General features: G+C 38.1%; 1 protein-coding gene across 11 annotated transcripts in view; it reads left to right on the top strand.

The window, feature by feature from the left end:
* Positions 1–19603, top strand: part of KCNC2 (potassium voltage-gated channel subfamily C member 2) — a 257425-nt gene that overhangs the window by 200398 nt on the left and 37424 nt on the right. For 10 of the 11 annotated variants that reach the window (XM_083182565.1, XM_083182559.1, XM_083182560.1 and 7 more), the window contains exon 3: positions 7436–8363. In XM_083182565.1, the coding sequence (XP_083038691.1) occupies positions 7436–8363 (928 nt within the window). Of the gene's footprint in view, positions 1–7435; positions 8364–18112; positions 18189–19603 lie in introns of all 11 variants that reach the window. The other variant, XM_083182568.1, reaches the window with a different exon arrangement.

Genomic DNA, 19603 nt, shown 5'->3' with positions numbered 1-19603 from the left:
GAAAAAGTAGAGACCAGAAGAGAAATGGTTGAAATGGATGCCAAGATGAAGCAACTGAAAGAAAAGACTGCAGAAGACAGTATTACATAGGGAACACAGAAATACAACTAAATCAAACAGAAAAAAATTATAGTTCCAGATGTTGCAAATGGCGGGTGTGCAAAAAGTAGAATGCTAGTTCCAGTGTACCACATGAAGTGAGCAGCTTGAAGGGGATTTCAGAAATAAGCCATTGTATGCAGTAACAAATGGCTAAATTAAAAGGATCCGGAAGTAGAGCTCTGCAGAAGCCAAATGCCAGAAATAATAGAGTGGGACCATAGCAGGATATACAGGTCAGAGATGTTTATTTTCAGCACCATTAAATCAGAGGGTAGATTAGCCCCATACATATTTATGGGGAAATGGCTGCGGTACATAGAGGCAATGATGACCAAAGGCAGCAGAGAACTTCATAGGTCAACAGGAAGCAGATGGAGCTGCTCAACCATGCAAGTTACCAAATCAGCAGGTGGAGAGCCTAGACACCAGAAAAGAAAGGAAGGTAGTGTGCAGGTTGCACCCACCACCTTTGGGTTCCATCACTTGCTGTCCTCCTCCAGCATTGACAGGATGTCAGGCATCCTGGGTTAGAGAGCCTCTATGGGTGGCAGGTCTAGGGCATTCACCTTATTGCTGTCCGCATGCACACCTTGTGAATGACAGAGTGGTCATCAGCAGCGGGCAGAGCTGGGCTTAATGCAGGGATCTCATGATGCTATCCCGGTCAAAGGGCTACAGTGCAAGAGTGAAAGTGTTGGTATCGCAGATGGTGCTGCAGTGTACGAAGTGTAACTTGGACCCCATGGTATTGCAGAGTAATTGTAGAGCTGAGGTTTGGAGATCTGTGAGCACAGGACCACCTCCAGCCCTACCAGAAGCACACAGCAGTTGGATTATGTGCACAAAACTAAATGTATTCATGCATGCACTGAGTTGTATACATCTCTATGGCTAACCTCTCCTTATTTAATATAGCTATAATCACTGTAGTGTGATAAAGAAACCATGTAGTGGATGCACACCCTCTCTCTGTACTTTTTTACCACTGTTTATTTTGTCAGGATGATATCAACTTAATAATTTGCAGACAGTACACATTACTGTTGCCCTACCATTTACTAACAAAGACCTACTCCCTTACTGACCACTAACTGGCATCAGTCATGCAGAAACTAAAATCCTTTACACCTTAAATTCCTTCTCCCCCTCTTAGATAGACAGCCAAACCACACTCCCACATTGCCTTTGAAGGGGTAGGGGGGATATACCCCATTTTGGCCAACTCCACATAGTCTATCATTCTGCCAATCTACCCACTCTGTTCCTTGCCTACTTGAAATTGTCCCTTTATAAGCCAGTATGCCCCTTCGTCTGCATGTGCTCTGACTAATTTGTATATGTCTCTGCAACAACCAGACTTGTGTACATTTGGCTCCAGAGCATGAAAATTGCAAGATCCCTCCAAGATCCAAAATTACATGCATTTCCCTAAAATCCCAAAAAGTCTAGAAAACTTCCCAATTGACTTTTGAAGAATTCAAAGCTGTTGTTTTCCCAATCCAACACTTTAAAAATATCTTTGTCTCATCTTTCATACTTGCAAGGGGTGGAGTTGCTCTGTAGTTGGGGTACGGGGTCTGGTTTTCGATTGAGTTTATACAGTAACTGGTATTTGAAAGTTCTGGCATTAAACAGTTTCTTAGGGCAGAATGTTATGAATGCACAACCAAAATGGGCCAAAAATCTGATTAGGAGAAATGTTCTTAAACATAATAACGGTCATACAGATATACTATCTGCTTAGTTTCCTGGTCACATTTTTTCGAAAGTACTATTATACAGTTATATGCAAAAATATCTGAACCATTGGTCAAAGTAAAAGGAAGTAAGCTTTTCACAAGCACTAAATGGGTCAAACTGAAATATATTTATGCACATTTTAATGCACAATTACTATTCATTTGCTGAATTGAAAATTGAAAAACTAGAACAGTGAATGTAGCATGTGCAATAGATTGGGCACCATTCCATTTGATTCATTAAATCTTTTATTTAAAGATTCAAAAGTTGATTGACTCATTAGTCTCTAAAATGGTGGCAGGTGCCTATGCTCAAAAACAAATGGACCCATCTACGCAGCTGTCTGAGGATTTCAAAATAAGAGTATTTATTGTTACAAAGCATGGAAGGCTATAAAAAGATGTACAAGTGTTTCCAGCTTGGAAATGTTACTGTCAGAGACGTCATTATGAGCAGAAGTCAATGGGAACAGCACTGTCATAAACTGGTGAGACATACAAAGAAAAGGACCCGCAGAAAGGTTTCGATGACAGCAGTGTTATGGTCTGTAGGTACGTATCGAAAAACAGTTCCATACAGAAAAATTATCTATATCCTAGATTTAGAAATTAAATCTTTCCTACAATCTCATTGGAAAAGTCAAAGGTTAAGAATGTTTCTTTTTGGACACAATTAAAAACATATATTGGAATGGAAGGTGAAGGTGATAAGAGGGAAACATGTTTCATCTAAAACCTGTTCTCCCTTCTCAATACCATTTAATTGCATATATGGGTGACAGTCAAGTTCTTACTTGCAGCTGAATGGGCACAAATGGATGACCAATGGATTGTAGCATGTAGGAAAATTGGTGAATATGTATAATTCATACAGTTGAATATCCACAATTAGTTGTGTGCATGCAATTCAAGTGTATTTAGAGCCAGGGCTGTCATCAGGAATTTGGGGCCTGGGACTGATTTCCAGTACCCATCATCCCCCCCCCCCCCCTCCACACTTTACTTACCTTCGGGGGGAGGGGTGTTTGCAGTGGGAAAAATTAGCTGCCCGGGCCCTTCCACCCCCCTATTGGCTGCCCTGGGTAGAGCTGACTTTGGTACAACTCTATCCAATATAATTTTTTCCCCAGACCTACAACAGCCACACAATAGAGGAAAATTAAATGATTGTCACAGCTGCTTTCAAAGGCCATGGATTAAAAATATTTATATATACTTTTCTAAATGCAAAATTGCAATAGCATTTTTATGGTCTGGAAAAGCAAAAGTGTTAATGGAAGATTGTATTGCTGAACTTTATTTTCAAAATGTCTTGTTTTGTAGTAAAATTATAATGTTCTATTAAATAATTGGGATGGCAGCATTTTTAAGATGTACAGAATTGGAAACTGGAGGTACACCAAATACCTGTAAGATCGCACAGAGCAGCAGTTACAAGAGCTGTAAATATATATAAAAATATATGTCTGATAAATATTGCTGTCCCCCCCCTCACACACACTCACACACACACGCACACACACACATACACACACACACACACACACACACCACCTTATATAAATATATGTTATGTATATTATGTTTGAAATAAAGAGAGTGTGACTATGGTCTATGGTCCTGCTAGGAGGGGGAGACAGCTACATAACCATTATCAATGGCTTTCAAACTTGCAGGGGAAGGAAGGTGGCCCCTTGGTAGCAGGAGCCCAGTGGCAGATGACTGCATTGCCGACCAGAGTTCTGCCTCTGGCATAGACACCCAGGACCCGGGAAAGTAGCACCCTCCCCATCAGCACTCCACTAGATATGAATGCTCCCATCCTATGGAATGCCCTTCCACGCACAGTAAGACTCTCCACCAGCCTCCAGACTTTCAAGTGTTCCCTGAAAACTCACCTCTTCAGGCAAGCCTATCATATTTAAGTTCCACACATATAACCGTCTGAGGCACTTATGTATTATATAGCTCCCCTTCTGGACTTGCAACTTGGTGGGGCTGCTATGCTATTACTAGTGCCTGTCCTTGTGTTTCCATCCTATGTCCCTATAGATTTTAAGCTTGCAGCAGGGCCCTCCTACATCCAAGTCTGTCTGTTGTTACCCAGTTTGTTTTATCACTGTTGTAAAGCGCAATGGAATCTGCTGCGCTATATAAGAAACTGTAAATAAATAAAATAACTGCCACACAGCCATGAGATCATGAGTACAAGTCCTGTACAAGGCATAATCAGTGATGAATTTGTGTATTCTATTCTCCCTGTACTGTACTTGTGTGAGTTTCTTCTGGGTTCTCCATTGTCCTCTCACAATTCAAAATCATACAGCTTATTTAACTTCTGACAAAAAAAAAAAACCTGACCCTACTGTCGTGTGTATATGTGTGCATAAGCTAGGGCAGTGGTTCTCAAACCTGGACCTCAGGACCCCACACAGTTCACATTTACCTGGTCACCCAGCAGGTGCAAGGGTGTACTAATTACTCACTGACACTTTTTAAAACAGCCACAAGTAGAGCTAATTGTAATTCTGTGAGAACGGCAAAAAAATGCACCGTGTGGGGTCCTGAGGACTGTGTTTGAGAACCTGTCAGCTAGAGAATATAGATTGTAAGCCCCGGTACAGCAATTAATGTGAATGATTTAAAAATTCTCTTTAAAGCACAGACTATTATGTGCGTGTCATTATTCGGTGATATGTTGTTTCTAAAAGTGTCTGGAGCTGTCATCATGTGCTTTTTACTGTTTTATGCACAAAACTTTATAAAACTAGATTCAATACAATTTACAGGATGCACTGAGTAAATATCTGACAATAGTTATCACATATTCTACTGTATGTGAACATTGTAGTCATTGATTTTTGTTGCTCGTGAAAAAAATAGACAAGTACTATTCCATTTAATGAGCACATCTTTTTCATCTTTTGTGAATGCGATTTGTTATTAAACTTACAGGTTCCAGGCTGCATGGAATCCATTAATGATAAAGCAGATTTTGCTTTGCATGCCAGAAGAAAAAGATTTTCACATCAGAGGCTTTAAGGGCAGATAGGGTGGATGTAAGAGTTGGGGATTATGACTTGTGAATTAATTGCAAGCTACATAATTCATAGTTACCTACTCTACCAGAACTTCCTGGAACCTTACAATACTGTATTTAGGAAGCTCCCCAGTTTGACAGAAGAGTCGGTGCTACTATTTCATCCAGCCAACATTCTATGTGGGCCAAAATGATACGACTCTATGATAATTGCTACATTTTCAGAAGAGGGAAAGTCTTAATGATGTGAAAAGTCAGGGCCCCACCCCTGTTAGCTGCCACTTGAATCTCCTCTCTGGACTTCTCTTAAAGACGAGAATATTAAAGTTAGTAAGTATATTTGAGGTGTTACTGAATCCATTTATCATCAACATTTCCAATTTCAATATGGATATCTATAAATACATATAAATATAGATACAGTGCATTACTTTTCTTTTTTTAATTTGGCAAAGAAACATCACTAAACCAACAAATGATGGGAAAAATTCTTTGTTTCTTTTCTAATGATTTGTAATTTTTCTCTTAAATTAATCAAGTACTGTAATTGTTTATTGGTAAAATTTTGGTATGAAATTCTAAATTATGTTAATTTAAAAAAAAAAATAATATTCCAAATATTTTTATTGAAGCAATGTATCGCAGAAAATTCATTATATTTTAGATGGATTATAAACATGTACTTATGTTAATATTGAGATTAAGAAAACAAGTGTTTATACTGTACATATACAAAGGTTATATAGCACATATGGCAATATGGTTTACAATTATATAATTACCGTGCTCATCTCTCCCACCCTAAATAAATACATTTAAATAAGTCCAACAGCACAAGTTATTTTCATCAATATCAGTGTTATTTACAAAGTAATAACTTTCTACTAACTGCTGTAGGTTAATTACTGGTTGCCAACACTTGAAACACCAGTAAATACATTTTTTTGTTTCTTGACTAAATGCTTTTAGTGATTCTTATAATGTGCAAGAGGGACACTACAGGATATGATAGCATTCTTATTTATTATGCTACTGGAGTGAATAGAGAATGGAGTTTGATTTATTTCAGTACAACGAGTAGATGGAATACTGCTGTGACTGCTTAAAATTCCAGCTTTTTTTATACTACACCTTTGTGTTTCAACATGTCCCATTATTGTTATTAATTATTATTTTTAAAAAGAAAAGGATATATTAGAAGAGTGTCTCTTTCCGTCTGCTTCATTTGGTGAGAAAGCTAGAAATACAATGTTGTTAATTCTTATGATTTATGACCAAAAGTGTGGCTAGCTAGGCAGCTGGTCATCATCATGATGAAAGGTCTATTTTTACAGTATGCATACCTCCCAACTGTCCCGCTTATCGTGGGAATGTCCCGGTATTTTGGGACATTCCCGCATCCCTCCCGCCGTAGGCAGTGTCCCGCGGCTGGGGGGGGCAGTTGTGAGTCCCCCCTGTTGTCCGTGAATAGACGTTGTGCGCATGCATCTATTCTTGCAGGCAGAGGGGCTGGGGGCTGGCTAGCAGCTCATATTCAATTATACGTGATTATAGGCAACGCCCCCTTTCTGATAGGCCATGCCCCCAAAAAATCACTGCGCGCCTCCGGCACACACCCTGTCCGTCCCCGGCATCTGCAAAAGTTGGGAATTATGCAGTATGTATAGTCATGGAGCAGATCAACATGCGGCTTATTATTAATCTGGCCTTGGTCAATAGGTGTGTTAGTCACTTGCGACTAAATTTGAATAACCAGTAATAATATACATTTTAGTATAACAAATCAAGAACAACTTTGTGAATTTCCAAAGAATAATGTTGTGCTGCCCTGAGCTATGCTCCCCTGAACTGGGTGTACTCATTTGCAGCAGTCTCTATACACAGTCCTGTGTATATGTGTGATGGCCATTAATTCTGACTAACCATAGACACTCCTTTATAGATATGTGTTCTCCTGCACTTAAAATAAATACATCATACATCGCCAGATGCCTGTCGCTACTTACATACTCATGTAAATTCCCAAATGTCGACATAGTCGACATGGACACTGTCAAAGTGTATCGCATCCCCTCACATGGCTCGCTGCGCTCTCCATGCTTTAGGCACACACCGTAGTGGATTGTAGGGTATGAAATAACACCTGTCGATGTTTTGACCGCCAACCATCGCGTTGTCGATCTAATGCTTGTTTCGGCCTTCCAACCCTGTCTACCTTCGTCATGTTGACCTATTTGATGTGTTCACCTAAGCCCTGTTGACCTTCAGTGGTCAACCCAATGCATGTACACCTAAATAGGGTCAAACCTACTGACCGTATCCCGCTGAACATATGCTGTCTCAGAGGTGTCACTTACCAGTTTTCATAAATAAAATAAAATCAGTTAAAAAAATTCAAAGAAAATGTTACAAAAAATATTAGCTCTTACTATAATTTTTTTTATTTTTTTAAATATTAATAGTGTAGGTTGGAAATGCATGTTTTATTAAAAGAAATTTTTTTTTGTGGAGATATTTTGTATATTTACATTTTTTTTTAATCTTTGTCTTACAGTTCATTGCCTTTGCTTCCTTGTTCTTCATCTTGGTATCTATAACAACGTTTTGCCTGGAGACCCATGAAGCATTTAATTCCATCATCAATAAAACCGAAACAGTGAATAATGGCACAGAAATGGTATCACTAATTGAAATTGAAACTGACCCTGCCTTGACATATGTTGAAGGAGTTTGTGTGGTATGGTTTACATTTGAGTTTTTAGTACGTGTCACTTTTTGCCCTGATAAACTTGAATTCATCAGAAATCTTTTAAACATTATAGATTTTGTGGCTATTTTGCCATTTTACTTAGAGGTTGGACTAAGTGGGCTTTCCTCCAAAGCTGCTAAGGATGTTCTAGGGTTCCTCAGGGTTGTGAGATTTGTCCGCATCCTTCGAATTTTTAAGTTGACCCGCCATTTTGTAGGACTAAGAGTGCTTGGACACACTCTTCGAGCTAGCACTAATGAATTTTTGCTTCTGATAATATTTTTGGCTCTAGGAGTCTTAATATTTGCCACAATGATCTACTATGCTGAGAGAATAGGTGCCAGTCCAAATGATCCATCTGCAAGTAAGCATACACAGTTTAAAAATATTCCTATTGGATTCTGGTGGGCTGTGGTCACTATGACTACATTAGGGTATGGTGACATGTATCCTCAGACTTGGTCAGGGATGTTAGTAGGGGCACTCTGTGCTTTGGCTGGTGTATTGACAATAGCAATGCCTGTCCCAGTCATTGTTAACAACTTTGGAATGTACTACTCCCTTGCAATGGCAAAACAGAAGCTTCCAAGAAAAAGAAAGAAATACATCCCTCATGGGCCTCAGGCTGGTTCCCCAACATTCTGCAAAATGGATCTAAATATGGGATGTAATAGCACACAAGTGGATGCATGCCTTGGCAAAGACAACCGGTTGATGGAACACAACATGTCAGGTATAGTAAAAGAATAGTACAATTCATGAACAATGTGATTACACTAATTATGATACTGTATTTCACATTGTTACCCTTAGGTAAAATATTTGATTTCAGGCACAGTATGCTGAACACCACACACATGTTTGGAAGATCTGGACATGGTCTTTTGAACTAAAACTTGTGTTAAAGGATCATGTGAAATATTTGGTTGGAAAGCATGAAAGTTGCTTCAGTGCATTTTTATTGTCACTGAGATGACTTTATCTTATTTGTAGCACACATATATTTATATATATAAAATATTGATATTTGATCAGTTGCTTTAGTCATTGATCACTTAATCCAATCAAAGACAGCATTGAGGACCTGGGTGGTTACTCAATGTTTGAAGAATAAAATGCTAATATACCTGTTTAGGGGCTTTTTTTCAGCCTGCCATTTTCGCTAATATGACTACAAAGTAAAATAGATATAGTGAGATTGTCAAAGGAAAAGATAAATAATGGAAATAACAAACACTGTACATGTTACACTGATGATAGCACCAATGAGTTCATTTGAAGTAATTTAGTCTAGAATTGCATGAGATCCCAGGAAAACCTTTCTTCATGATTTAGAGAATATTTGCATATGTTGTTATGATTCACAGGTGAATATTGTCATTGCAATTTCTGTTTTTCATGGCCAATGCTGTTTAAATAATGAAAATAATGAAAAAAATGGTCAGCCTACTGTAAGCTTAATAAACCATATGACAGTCCCATTGTTGCAAAAAGCAAATTACCATGCCTCAATGAAAACCAGCCCTTGGCTGGTCAATGTAGGGCTGGTGCCTCTAAGAAGAGGGTTGCAGAAACAAGTATGTGCCCCCTTCAAATGGCTGCCAGTTCCAGTCAGTGTGCTGAGGTCTACAGGGGTGTACATATACACGTTTCAATTTTGACAGGTTTTCAATTTGATTCTACTTATAGAAGCAAAATCGAATTGAAACGGAATGATTTTGAAGACACTTTTGATCTGCATTCGATTCAATGCGTGCTCCCATTTTCTCTATATCGAAAAGAAAAATAATCTGTGCAGGCAAGGAAATATCAAATTTGATCCAGTAAATCAAATGTGTACACTGCGCCTTGAATGGCCTTCAAAAGCAAAAGTGCGGATTGAATGTCAAAATCAAATGGAAAGCAAAGGCTGAATTGTAAGGGGGTGGAATTGGGGAAATTTAAAGCAAATCAAAAGTAAATCGAAGCACATGTAAACACCTTATGGTAGCTTGAGCTGTTTTGATTATTCTTTGAAATAATGGTAGTGCAGTGGTTTTCCAGTCTTACAATTTACTGTACTTGGGCACTGCAGCTGCCAGATTTACCACTGAAATTTCAGTAGGTTGCATTTTAGAATAATCTGTATTAAAATACTACAAATAATGTGGCTTTATATTTTTCATGACGCATTGTGTAGCAACATTTCATTTGCAATGTTATACATTTGTTAGTTTTGTCAAATTTGTGGTTGATATCACTTTAGTCATTTAGAGTTGGATGAGTCTGCATTCCAAATATTCTCCGAAAAAAGATGTAAGATAGAAAAGTTCATATAGATACATTGGGGGAATTTACTAAGGTGAAGTCGTATGAAAAAGTTGTATTCATATTGAAAAATAGGCGTATTTTAGGCGTATTCGTATTTTGAGGATTTACTATCCTCAAAATACGTTGATTTGTATTCATATATAAGGTGTATTCATGGCGTAGTCCTATTTGCAAATACAAATACGACTGAATATGACATCGGCAGAATACACCTGTTTTTAACATTGAACTAATGTATTTTAGTAATTTTCTAATAATTTGAATTTCTAAAAAGTGCGTATTTCATGCGTAAACCATGAAATTCGTATTCAAATTCGAAAAAAAAAATTGACCTTGATTTTGTGTTGTATTTCAAATGGTGTCATTTTTGCAATGTAAAAAAAAAAAAAAAAATGTGTCCACATTTGTCCAAACGTATAAAAGGGCAATCATTTCAGTGTGGCCTATGAGGTACCTGATGTTCTGTCAGCAGCATCCCCAGCATCACCCTCCTCCTCCTCCACTGGCACAAATGCCTCCTCCACCTCCTCCATCCCCACCTCACTACCTTCACTATCTGACATCAGAGCAAACAACAAACACAGGTCTTACACAACACTTAAAAATAAAATGACAAACAAACAATAAACACACTCCTGCACCTCCACACACACAAACACACACAAAAACAAGCTCTCACAAATATAGACGTCAGAATAAAGAAAAAAAAAAAACAACCACTATAATGAGGAAAAACTTTTAAATGTACACACAAACAAAAGACAAGACAACTTACAGCACAATACACACTCAGTAATCAGAAAATAGCACAAAGGCCTTCTAGTGGCCGAAACGTCGACTGCATATACAAAGTAAGATGTATTATTTCCTGAACAGTACCAAATAAATTACCTCTGTGATCTCACTGGTGAGTGCTCCTTGTGGATCTTACACAGCTCTACACCCATGCTATATATATATATATATATATATATATATATACGGGGGGTGCGAGCCGGCACTCACTCCTGATAGCTGGTAATTGCCTTTGGGTGCCCTCCGCAGAAGATAAACAACTTGTGGCAAAAAAGCAGCGTCACTCCAAAAGGTCTTGTGTAGAGAGTATTTATTAATACAGCATATGAGGTCACAACGCCATGTGTCGACGTTTCAATGTCACAGCATTTTCCTCAAGACGGCGTGTAGCCGAACAATCATTAGCAACAGTGTGTCAGGACTTCCCCCACTAGATGGGCGGTTGCTCCGACACTGACGGCATCAGATAGCAACGGGCGCACATCTGATGCCGTCAGTGTCGGAGCAACCGCCCATCTAGTGGGGGAAGTCCTGACACACTCGGCGGCCGGGCGGACCTACACGTGGATCTGTGAGTATATATTTCATTGTTTATTGTTGCTAATGTTTGTTCGGCCACACGCCGTCTTGAGGAAAATGCTGTGACATTGAAACGTCGACACATGGCGTTGTGACCTCATATGCTGTAATAATAAATACTCTCTACACTATATATATATATATATATATATATATATATATATATATATATATATATATATATGCAGAGACTGCCCTTCCAAGTTTGAGAAGTGAATCAATCACTAAGTTAGTTTTGGTTTGAGTATTACTACGAATGAAGTATTGAAATCCGAATTAGTATTTTTAAAAACAAATTGGCGTATTCTGAAATAAGAATTTAGCAATACGCACGCAAACCCATACGGCCGCATGGCGGAACACGAATCAATACGAATCAATACGCCATCACAAAATATGAATCTTCAAAATACGCCACTTTAGTAAATTAGCCTCTGGAACACGATTTTAGATACGGCTTCATCAGGCGTATCCATTCGTATTCATTCGTATTAAGAATACGAATACGACTTTTCGTATTCGTATTCTTAGTAAATTTCCCCCATTGTGTTGTACTTATCTCAAGATGCATTCAACTTTTAAAAAATCTTTTAGTCAAGTATATGCACAAAGGCATACAAAGTTTAAATCTATTCCTAAGGATAGTATGCAAATAAGACTTGGCTCCTAACTCTGAAGGGGAAGGGGGGGGGGGGTAAAGTAACTAGGGATGGCCATCGTTGCCATTGCCATCGATGGTTGCCATTGATGGCAATTCTGCAACTGGCCATCGATAGTGCTAAACTATGCAATGGATGACCATTGATGTTTTTACATATCGATGGGCATCCATTGTGTTTGATTGATTGGCCTGTGGGCCAATCAAAACACAGGGGGCTGGGCTTCGTGGGTGTCGGGGGGCGGAGCTATGCTCTGTGTCCTGGCACTTTGAAAAAAAGAAAAGCAAAACATTGTTTTTCTGTTCCATCGATGGAGGGAAACCATCTGGTTCTCCCCCATCGATGGCAAAAGTATTCGACATCGGCCATGAACCATCGAGGATTTAGAATCATCGATGGTCGATGGCCATTTCTAAAAGAAACGAGCTGCTAAGTGCATCTAGACAAACCATGTTTATGCACAGTTAAAATGTGCATAAAGAGAGTTATATATAAGAGGGGCTTGTCAAAACTCAGATTTGATTTGCTGCATAAATATGAAGCTGCCCGGTTTAAGTGAGTTACATGCAAAAGCAGCCAGTTATTATCATGCATGCAAAAATAAATCTATTTGCACCCCTTGTCTTAAAAGAAAACAGACAGACAGAAATCTGCAAGATTTCCATAATTTCTCTACAGCTTAGCCTCCACATGTGAATCATGCCCATGGTTATTTGCTCTTTTTTGCTTGCTTTACTCCCATCTCAGAATCTGGCCCTCCATGTGCTAATAGTAAATGCTATAGTGTGTGTTCACAGAATTGACTTTAACTGCACATCGGGCGAGATAAACTAAGCTTCAAAAAGTGATAACATGGAGAGTGATAAACAACCAATAAATCATCTGTTTACTATCATTTTTCAAACACAGTCTATAGCATGGCAGTTACAAGCTGATTGGCTGGTAGTGCATCACTATCTATAGCTTAGTACAACCGGACCATTAAGTTTAATAGGTTAAAGATGCACATGTGATGTCATTTTACCCTGTAGAAACACCACTCACAGAAAATGCACAATATACAATACAGAGTGCCTCCTGGTTACAAACAAAAATATGGAGAGCATTCTTATACTATGCAAAAATACCCTATTTATTGCCATACAATGCAGACTGCACTTTAATGCCATACAATAGAGACCATTTTTTTCTGACCACCATAAAATACTGAGCACATTTTGAGACTGATATACAATACGAATCAAATTTTTCTATAACCAAGCGCAGGGCACTAATTATAGTCCCAGCTGCCATTTATAAGGGACACTCAACCCTTAGAATGAACAAACACTTAGACAAAAGAAAGTAAACGGCGCTTATGGACTTATGGACTTGATATACAATACAGAGAGCATTTTTGAGACCGCCATAAAACACAGAGAATGTTTTGAAACACAAAGCATTTTTGAATCCACTATAAACCACAGTTGTTCAACCATGCAATTTAGGGAGCAATCCCTTTTGCTGAATTAACCAAAATAAAAGCACTAACCCTGCATTGTAATTATAGTAAGTATAACCCTGCATTGTAAGTATATTTAAATATGAACCCCTTATTAATAATAATAATAATAATAGTAATAATAACAACAACCTAATAATAAAGCCCCCTCAAAATGTAATCTCTTAAGCTGTGTACACACGGGGGCGATAGGGACTGAAATCGCTGGAAATATGGTCGCAGGCGACCATATTGCCAGTGATGGGAGTTTGCCCCGACGATAAACCGCCGGGAGCGCGCTCCCATTTTCAGTCCCATTCTAATCGCTGGTCGCAGGAGCTTGCTCCTGCTACCAGCTGATTACATCTGCGGCACCGCTGGCAGAGGTTCCCTTTCATCAGCGACCATCTCTGGACACTGATGAAAAGGAGAAACTGAGCAATATATTGCTCAGCCATATATTGCTAGCAATATATGGCTGAGCCATATATCTCCCCCCGTGTGTACGGGGCTTTAGAGTAAATAATCTCTTCAACTATGCTAATTACTCCAACCCTCAAAATCCTGCAGCTCCTTCCCACACACACACACACACACACACAGACAGACACACACAGACAGACACACACACACCTGTTTCTGATCTGATTAAGTACTATATGCTGCTGCCAGTGTGACCCTGTAGAGTGGTCACTGAAGGATAGTAAAGTGATGTAGGTGGCCTTGTGAAGAACAGTAGTCTAACTTCTAGAAATGATAGCCAATACTAACAGGTCCTGATGCACACTGTGGTGAAGAAGGACAAACTGAGTAGGGTGTAAGTATTGGGCTATGCATTGTAGCAAAAGCTACATGACGCATTCTACAAGATGTGTGGTCAATCCATACACGCCAAGCCCTTCACCCATCTGTGTCTCATTAGTTCCTCAAGACTAGTCAATGCACAGCAGGGAAGTAGTGAATGCAAACTTTTCTATTAGATATTCTCCCTCCAGATGCCCACCAGTTTATTGTACTCCTGTCCCTTTTCTGATGCCGCAGTGTAAAGAGTATTATAATGTAATAAAATGTCTTATACCTATGGGAGAATATTATCTTGATAGTTTTTAATAAATGTGAAAATAACTTTTTGAATACAAAATATAATTCCAAACACCTCATTTGTTATTTACCCTATAAAAAAAGAATCTTTTATGAATGTAAACATTAAAGGGTAAATTTAAGTTGGGAGTTCTGTTGAAGATGGGATGTTACCGCTAGCAACCAGTCAGTTTCTACTTATTTATTCAGAAATTTATTCTTTCTAGAAGATAATATATAGAAACTGATTGGTTGCTATGGGCAACATCTCATATTTAATAGAACTTAATTTTCCCTTAATTGTGTAATGCAAATAGCACTCTATGATTTAATGCAATATGTATAGTCACACTACTAAGTAACTGATACACAGTGAGAAAATCAAAAGCAGCTAGATAGTAATCATCATCATCAGTGTGTACCAAGGTAACAGACTGCCTGTTTCTAGAAGATAAAAGGGTCCTAATAAGCACATATAATTATGAGACACCAGAACCAGATTAGGATGGGAGCGACAGGGTCGCTCATCCCTTGACCACCAACACAAAGATGCCCCAAATACTTGGTCAACATGACCTTAAAATTGTCAAGAACCTATTCCGATACACACTACATACAGCACTGGTTAGTCTCACAGCCCCTTTATCAGGGACACATCTCATTCATGCCACTGATGAGGAGACTCAGGAGCCGCTCTGTGCCATATGAAGACTTGGCCTACAGAGCAGAGCCATAAACATGCCACAACCATGATAGATGAGTACCCAAGGGACACATGGGAGGGGCCATGAAGAGTTGGCACTTTGGAGCATATGGGGAGGGGGCACTATAGCTATATATGGAGTAGGGTAAAGTTAAAGGTCCATTTTTTTGGGAGGGGGTCCATAACTAATTTGCCCTGGACCCACAAGCCTTAATAAAGACCAATGTGGCACTAACGTAAAACTATGCCTACTGTACTCAGTAGCCTAACACTGTATTTTATTTGGAAGCAGAGGCATTAAATGATGCAAGTTAATGATACACAAAACTCTAAATATGATTTTTACTGTGCATGTTCTGTAACAAATATGTATGTTACACAAAAAATGGTGTATATCCAACTCTAAATGAGCTCCTAATTACTAATATACAGGACATGTGTCTACTTGTAGCCTTATATCTTGACTACTCCATAATTTCATGTCAGCTTCCATGTCTGCTCCATATTAAATGCATCCTCTTATGTCTTGGTCCCCGAAACATGTCCTGTAAGTCCCTATTTGTTATGCTTTCCTATTTGTCGACCACTAGGAAAAGCCATAAAGCAATTAATTTGTACAGCGGCTCTAAGTGTGATTCAATTAAATGTGGAATAGTGTCAGCATCAGAAATGGTGATTTCTCGCTTGTTACTGTATCTATTATTAACAACATTAAGAGGCTATTAATTTTACCCAATTATTAACAAGACTCAACATTTTATTTAGTTATAAAAATATTGATGCTATATTATCATACTCAGAAATAGAGTATTCACAAGTTAGGATTATTTTTAGGTAGCTCATAAAAATAAGAAAACAACAACAAACAAAACATTTATAATTTATACCATAAATAATGTAGTACCTATATTTTATTTGCCCTTTTACATTTTTAATACATACATTTGTTAGTTTGTCTACATTTTAACATTAATGCTATATATTAAATCAGGTTGAGTATCCCTTATTCAAATAATATTAGTTATCAAAATTATTCCAAAAAACATAGTATCCCAAAAATGTTTGCTACTGGGGACATCTGTAAATGGCACTACTGGGGAATTAACATGTAACTGGCACCACTTTTGTGCAAGAAAATGATTGCTTGGCATTCAAATTCAGTGTATGAGATTGTACACAAACTTTGTTTCATGTTTTAAAACCTTGTTTCATGCACAAATAAAGATACATTTGTTTGTTTGTATTTCATGTGTTTTATGTGTTTATATATGAATGCAAAATACCTCATTCAAATATAAAAATATTCCGAAATAAGGAATAATCCGTTATTCAAAATGCTTTGTGGTCCTGATCATTTTGAATAAGGGATACTCAACTTGTAATACATTTTATTAAAGTATATTTAACAATTTATGATTATAAGACAGCTAAATGTTATTTATTTTAGGTCAGTTTAAAAGGTTGATAGTTTTTTATTTTAAGGTTGGCTACACATCAGAATACTGGACAATCATCCTAATGGTCAGGTCAAATTCCCCTCAGACCAGAGCATGCAAGAGTGACCATGCTCACTACACAATGTAATAAACGATGGAACGATACCTCCTTCATTACACACTGAATGGCCGGGCATACAAACCTGTCAATGCAGGAGCTCACAATTGTGCATACACACTAGACAATGTAAATGATTTCTTGTTAAAAAAATGGCAAATTGTCCAGATATCGCTCTAATGTGTTCCCATCCTTAGATTTAAACACAACTGTACTCCATACACTTGACAGAAAAGATCATAAACATACTATCAAGATCAATATTTTGACATGTCAGTCACATAGTAAGTAATTTAAATAGTGTATTGAATATAAAAGTGTAAGTATAATTAAGTGCAATTAGAAAAAAAGTAGAAACAGACTATTTTATCACAAGATACACAAAATGTTTCATATTTTTATTAATGATATGAAAAATAAAGTTTATGTATTATTCCACTGGAAGATATATGTACATATAGAGTGTTCAATAAATATAAATGTTTTTTAGTTAATTATTATTTACCATGTTTGAAAACAACTGGAAATTGTTAGAAGTCTGGTGGAATAATGTATTTCTTTTTTTTTTTTATAAAAAAAAATGACTGGCATTGAAAAAGTGAATTTATAATGCATGGAAGCAAAATTTGCTAAATGCATACAGTATTAGGGGTATTCAATACTGGCAGAAATTTTGGTAGGCGAAAAAATGGGGAGAATCGAATGCCTTTTCACTTTTTTGGGGGTCGAAACCAGCCGCGACTTCACAAAAACCACGTAAATTTGCGGCAATTTCACCGCTACACACAGTTTTCGCCAATACTGGATTGTGCACCCAGGCAAAAAATCAGCAGAGTGATTGAGTAGGCAAATTGAATTTGTCAGAAAAAGGGTGAAAACAGATGTTTATTCGGCTGACGAAAATTTTGGGCGTAATTGAATCTCATAAATTTTTCAGCTTATGTAGGTATATGAAGTATACAACTCTAGACATTATTTTAACAAAGGATATAAATGGAAACAACACAGAATAATAGCTAAAATAACTAAATTGTTTAATCTGATTTTGAAAAAAGTGTGGGTCTTTTATGAGGGTACTGCCGAGTGTCTGTGCAAGAATAATGACTCATTACAATCAAACAGCCAGTAGGCAAATGAGATGGAATTCTTGCTTGCTATTACGGAGCGACATAAGAATATGAAAATACAATTTTCAATTTAATTTCATTTTAGTGGTCAATAGGCTAAGCTGGCTTTCACTTAATGTTCAACTGATGCTGCATGATCATGTAAAATGAATAATGGTAGTTGTGTCCATCTGTTTTTTTTAAATGAACTAAAAGGGTTGATAATCCAAGTCGAAGAGCTTAGAACAAGTGCAAAAGAGATCGTTTTTTTCTGACTGATGCAAAGATGTTGGTAAGCGAGTATTTAATGGGACAGTTGTTTATGCAGCATGTGCATGCATTCTGAATAGCATGCAAATGTGTTAAAAGAGTTTATTGCACATAACACACAGACCGTGCTATAATAATCATTTGCCACTTTGATTCTATGTTAATCAGTGAATACACTGTGATACTCAGCATTATATTAAGATATAAAATCAGTTTATTGGTGTATATAAATGATGTTAACAAAACAGCATAGAAGCAATACTCAACTTACTGTATATCTAAATGTCTTTAAATAAGTCACTCATATCTTCAGTCATCTGAGTGGAACCCGTCATTAAAGGATGCTCAGAATTGATGGACAATCTCATCCAGGCCTCACGCGAGAATCTATGTGTTATTGAGAAAATCTTGTCTATCATTTGAATCTACTGGTGACATGCTTTCTCCGCGTCACCATTGGGTTAAAATGATGGAGGCTGGATATTCACAAAAATTAGGCTCTGATGTTCACACTGCTGGGTCAGGAAAATGTGCACCTGAAGGTGCAGCCCCTGGTCTTGGAAGTCCCATAAAATGCAAGCTGCGTGCCACCATTTTCCAGAAGTCTGTCCAGCTCTGAAATACCTTACCCCCTATCATTCCCAAACAGCCACAGCTTGTAAATCAGGCTGCAGCTCAGGGTGCACTGCATACAACCATCAAAGATGTAAACCATCAACTTTAGGTACATCTCCGTATAAGGCAGTAGAGGGCCAATTCTGGATTACAAAGTGATCCGAATTCGGCCCCTGCCATAGCGGTCGGGTTTGCGTATGCAAATTTCTACACATGTGCAAACCCTGAGTGCAAATGGCCCAGCAAAATACTCTCTCGCTGGGCCATTCGCAGGAGGGGAGGGAGGGACGGTGGTGGTGCTGGGAACGCCCAGCGTTTTATGGGCATCCCCATGAAAATGCTGGATATGCAGGCAGGCCAATGTCTGCTGGGTGCAGACAGTTGACGTCATATGACATCAGCCACCCGCTTTGTCTTCATCCTGTCAGTTGAGACTGACTTATATTTGCAAAGGTAGGAGAGATAATTTGATGGTCAGCAACCATTGAATAATTTCTGCTGCAGAGGCAGCATGTGAGGGGATGGGTCTACATTACATGTCTACATGGTTGCAAGGGGAAAAATAAGTGTGGGGGGTGCGGGCGATCGTGCGGGTGGTGGGCGGCACTACATGGCTTGCTACTTAGTGACTTAGTGGCTTGCTGCTTAGTGAGTAAGTCAAAATCACCCCCTAAGTTTATTGTTGTGCCTATCTCTGACTCTGACACTACTTTGCTACATTTGAAGGTATTTTTTGAATGTGAGGTTACTTTTTGTGAATAATGTATATTTCAATAAGTGAGGGTGGAGGCATAAGCACTAATAGGAAACTGTAATTATAAA

This window comes from Crinia signifera, chromosome 4, assembly GCF_055691185.1.
Source record: "Crinia signifera chromosome 4, ASM5569118v1, whole genome shotgun sequence".
Taxonomy (NCBI): domain Eukaryota; kingdom Metazoa; phylum Chordata; class Amphibia; order Anura; family Myobatrachidae; genus Crinia; species Crinia signifera.
The sequence above is the reverse complement of the archived record's forward strand: the minus strand, read 5'-3'. Positions and strand labels throughout refer to the sequence as shown.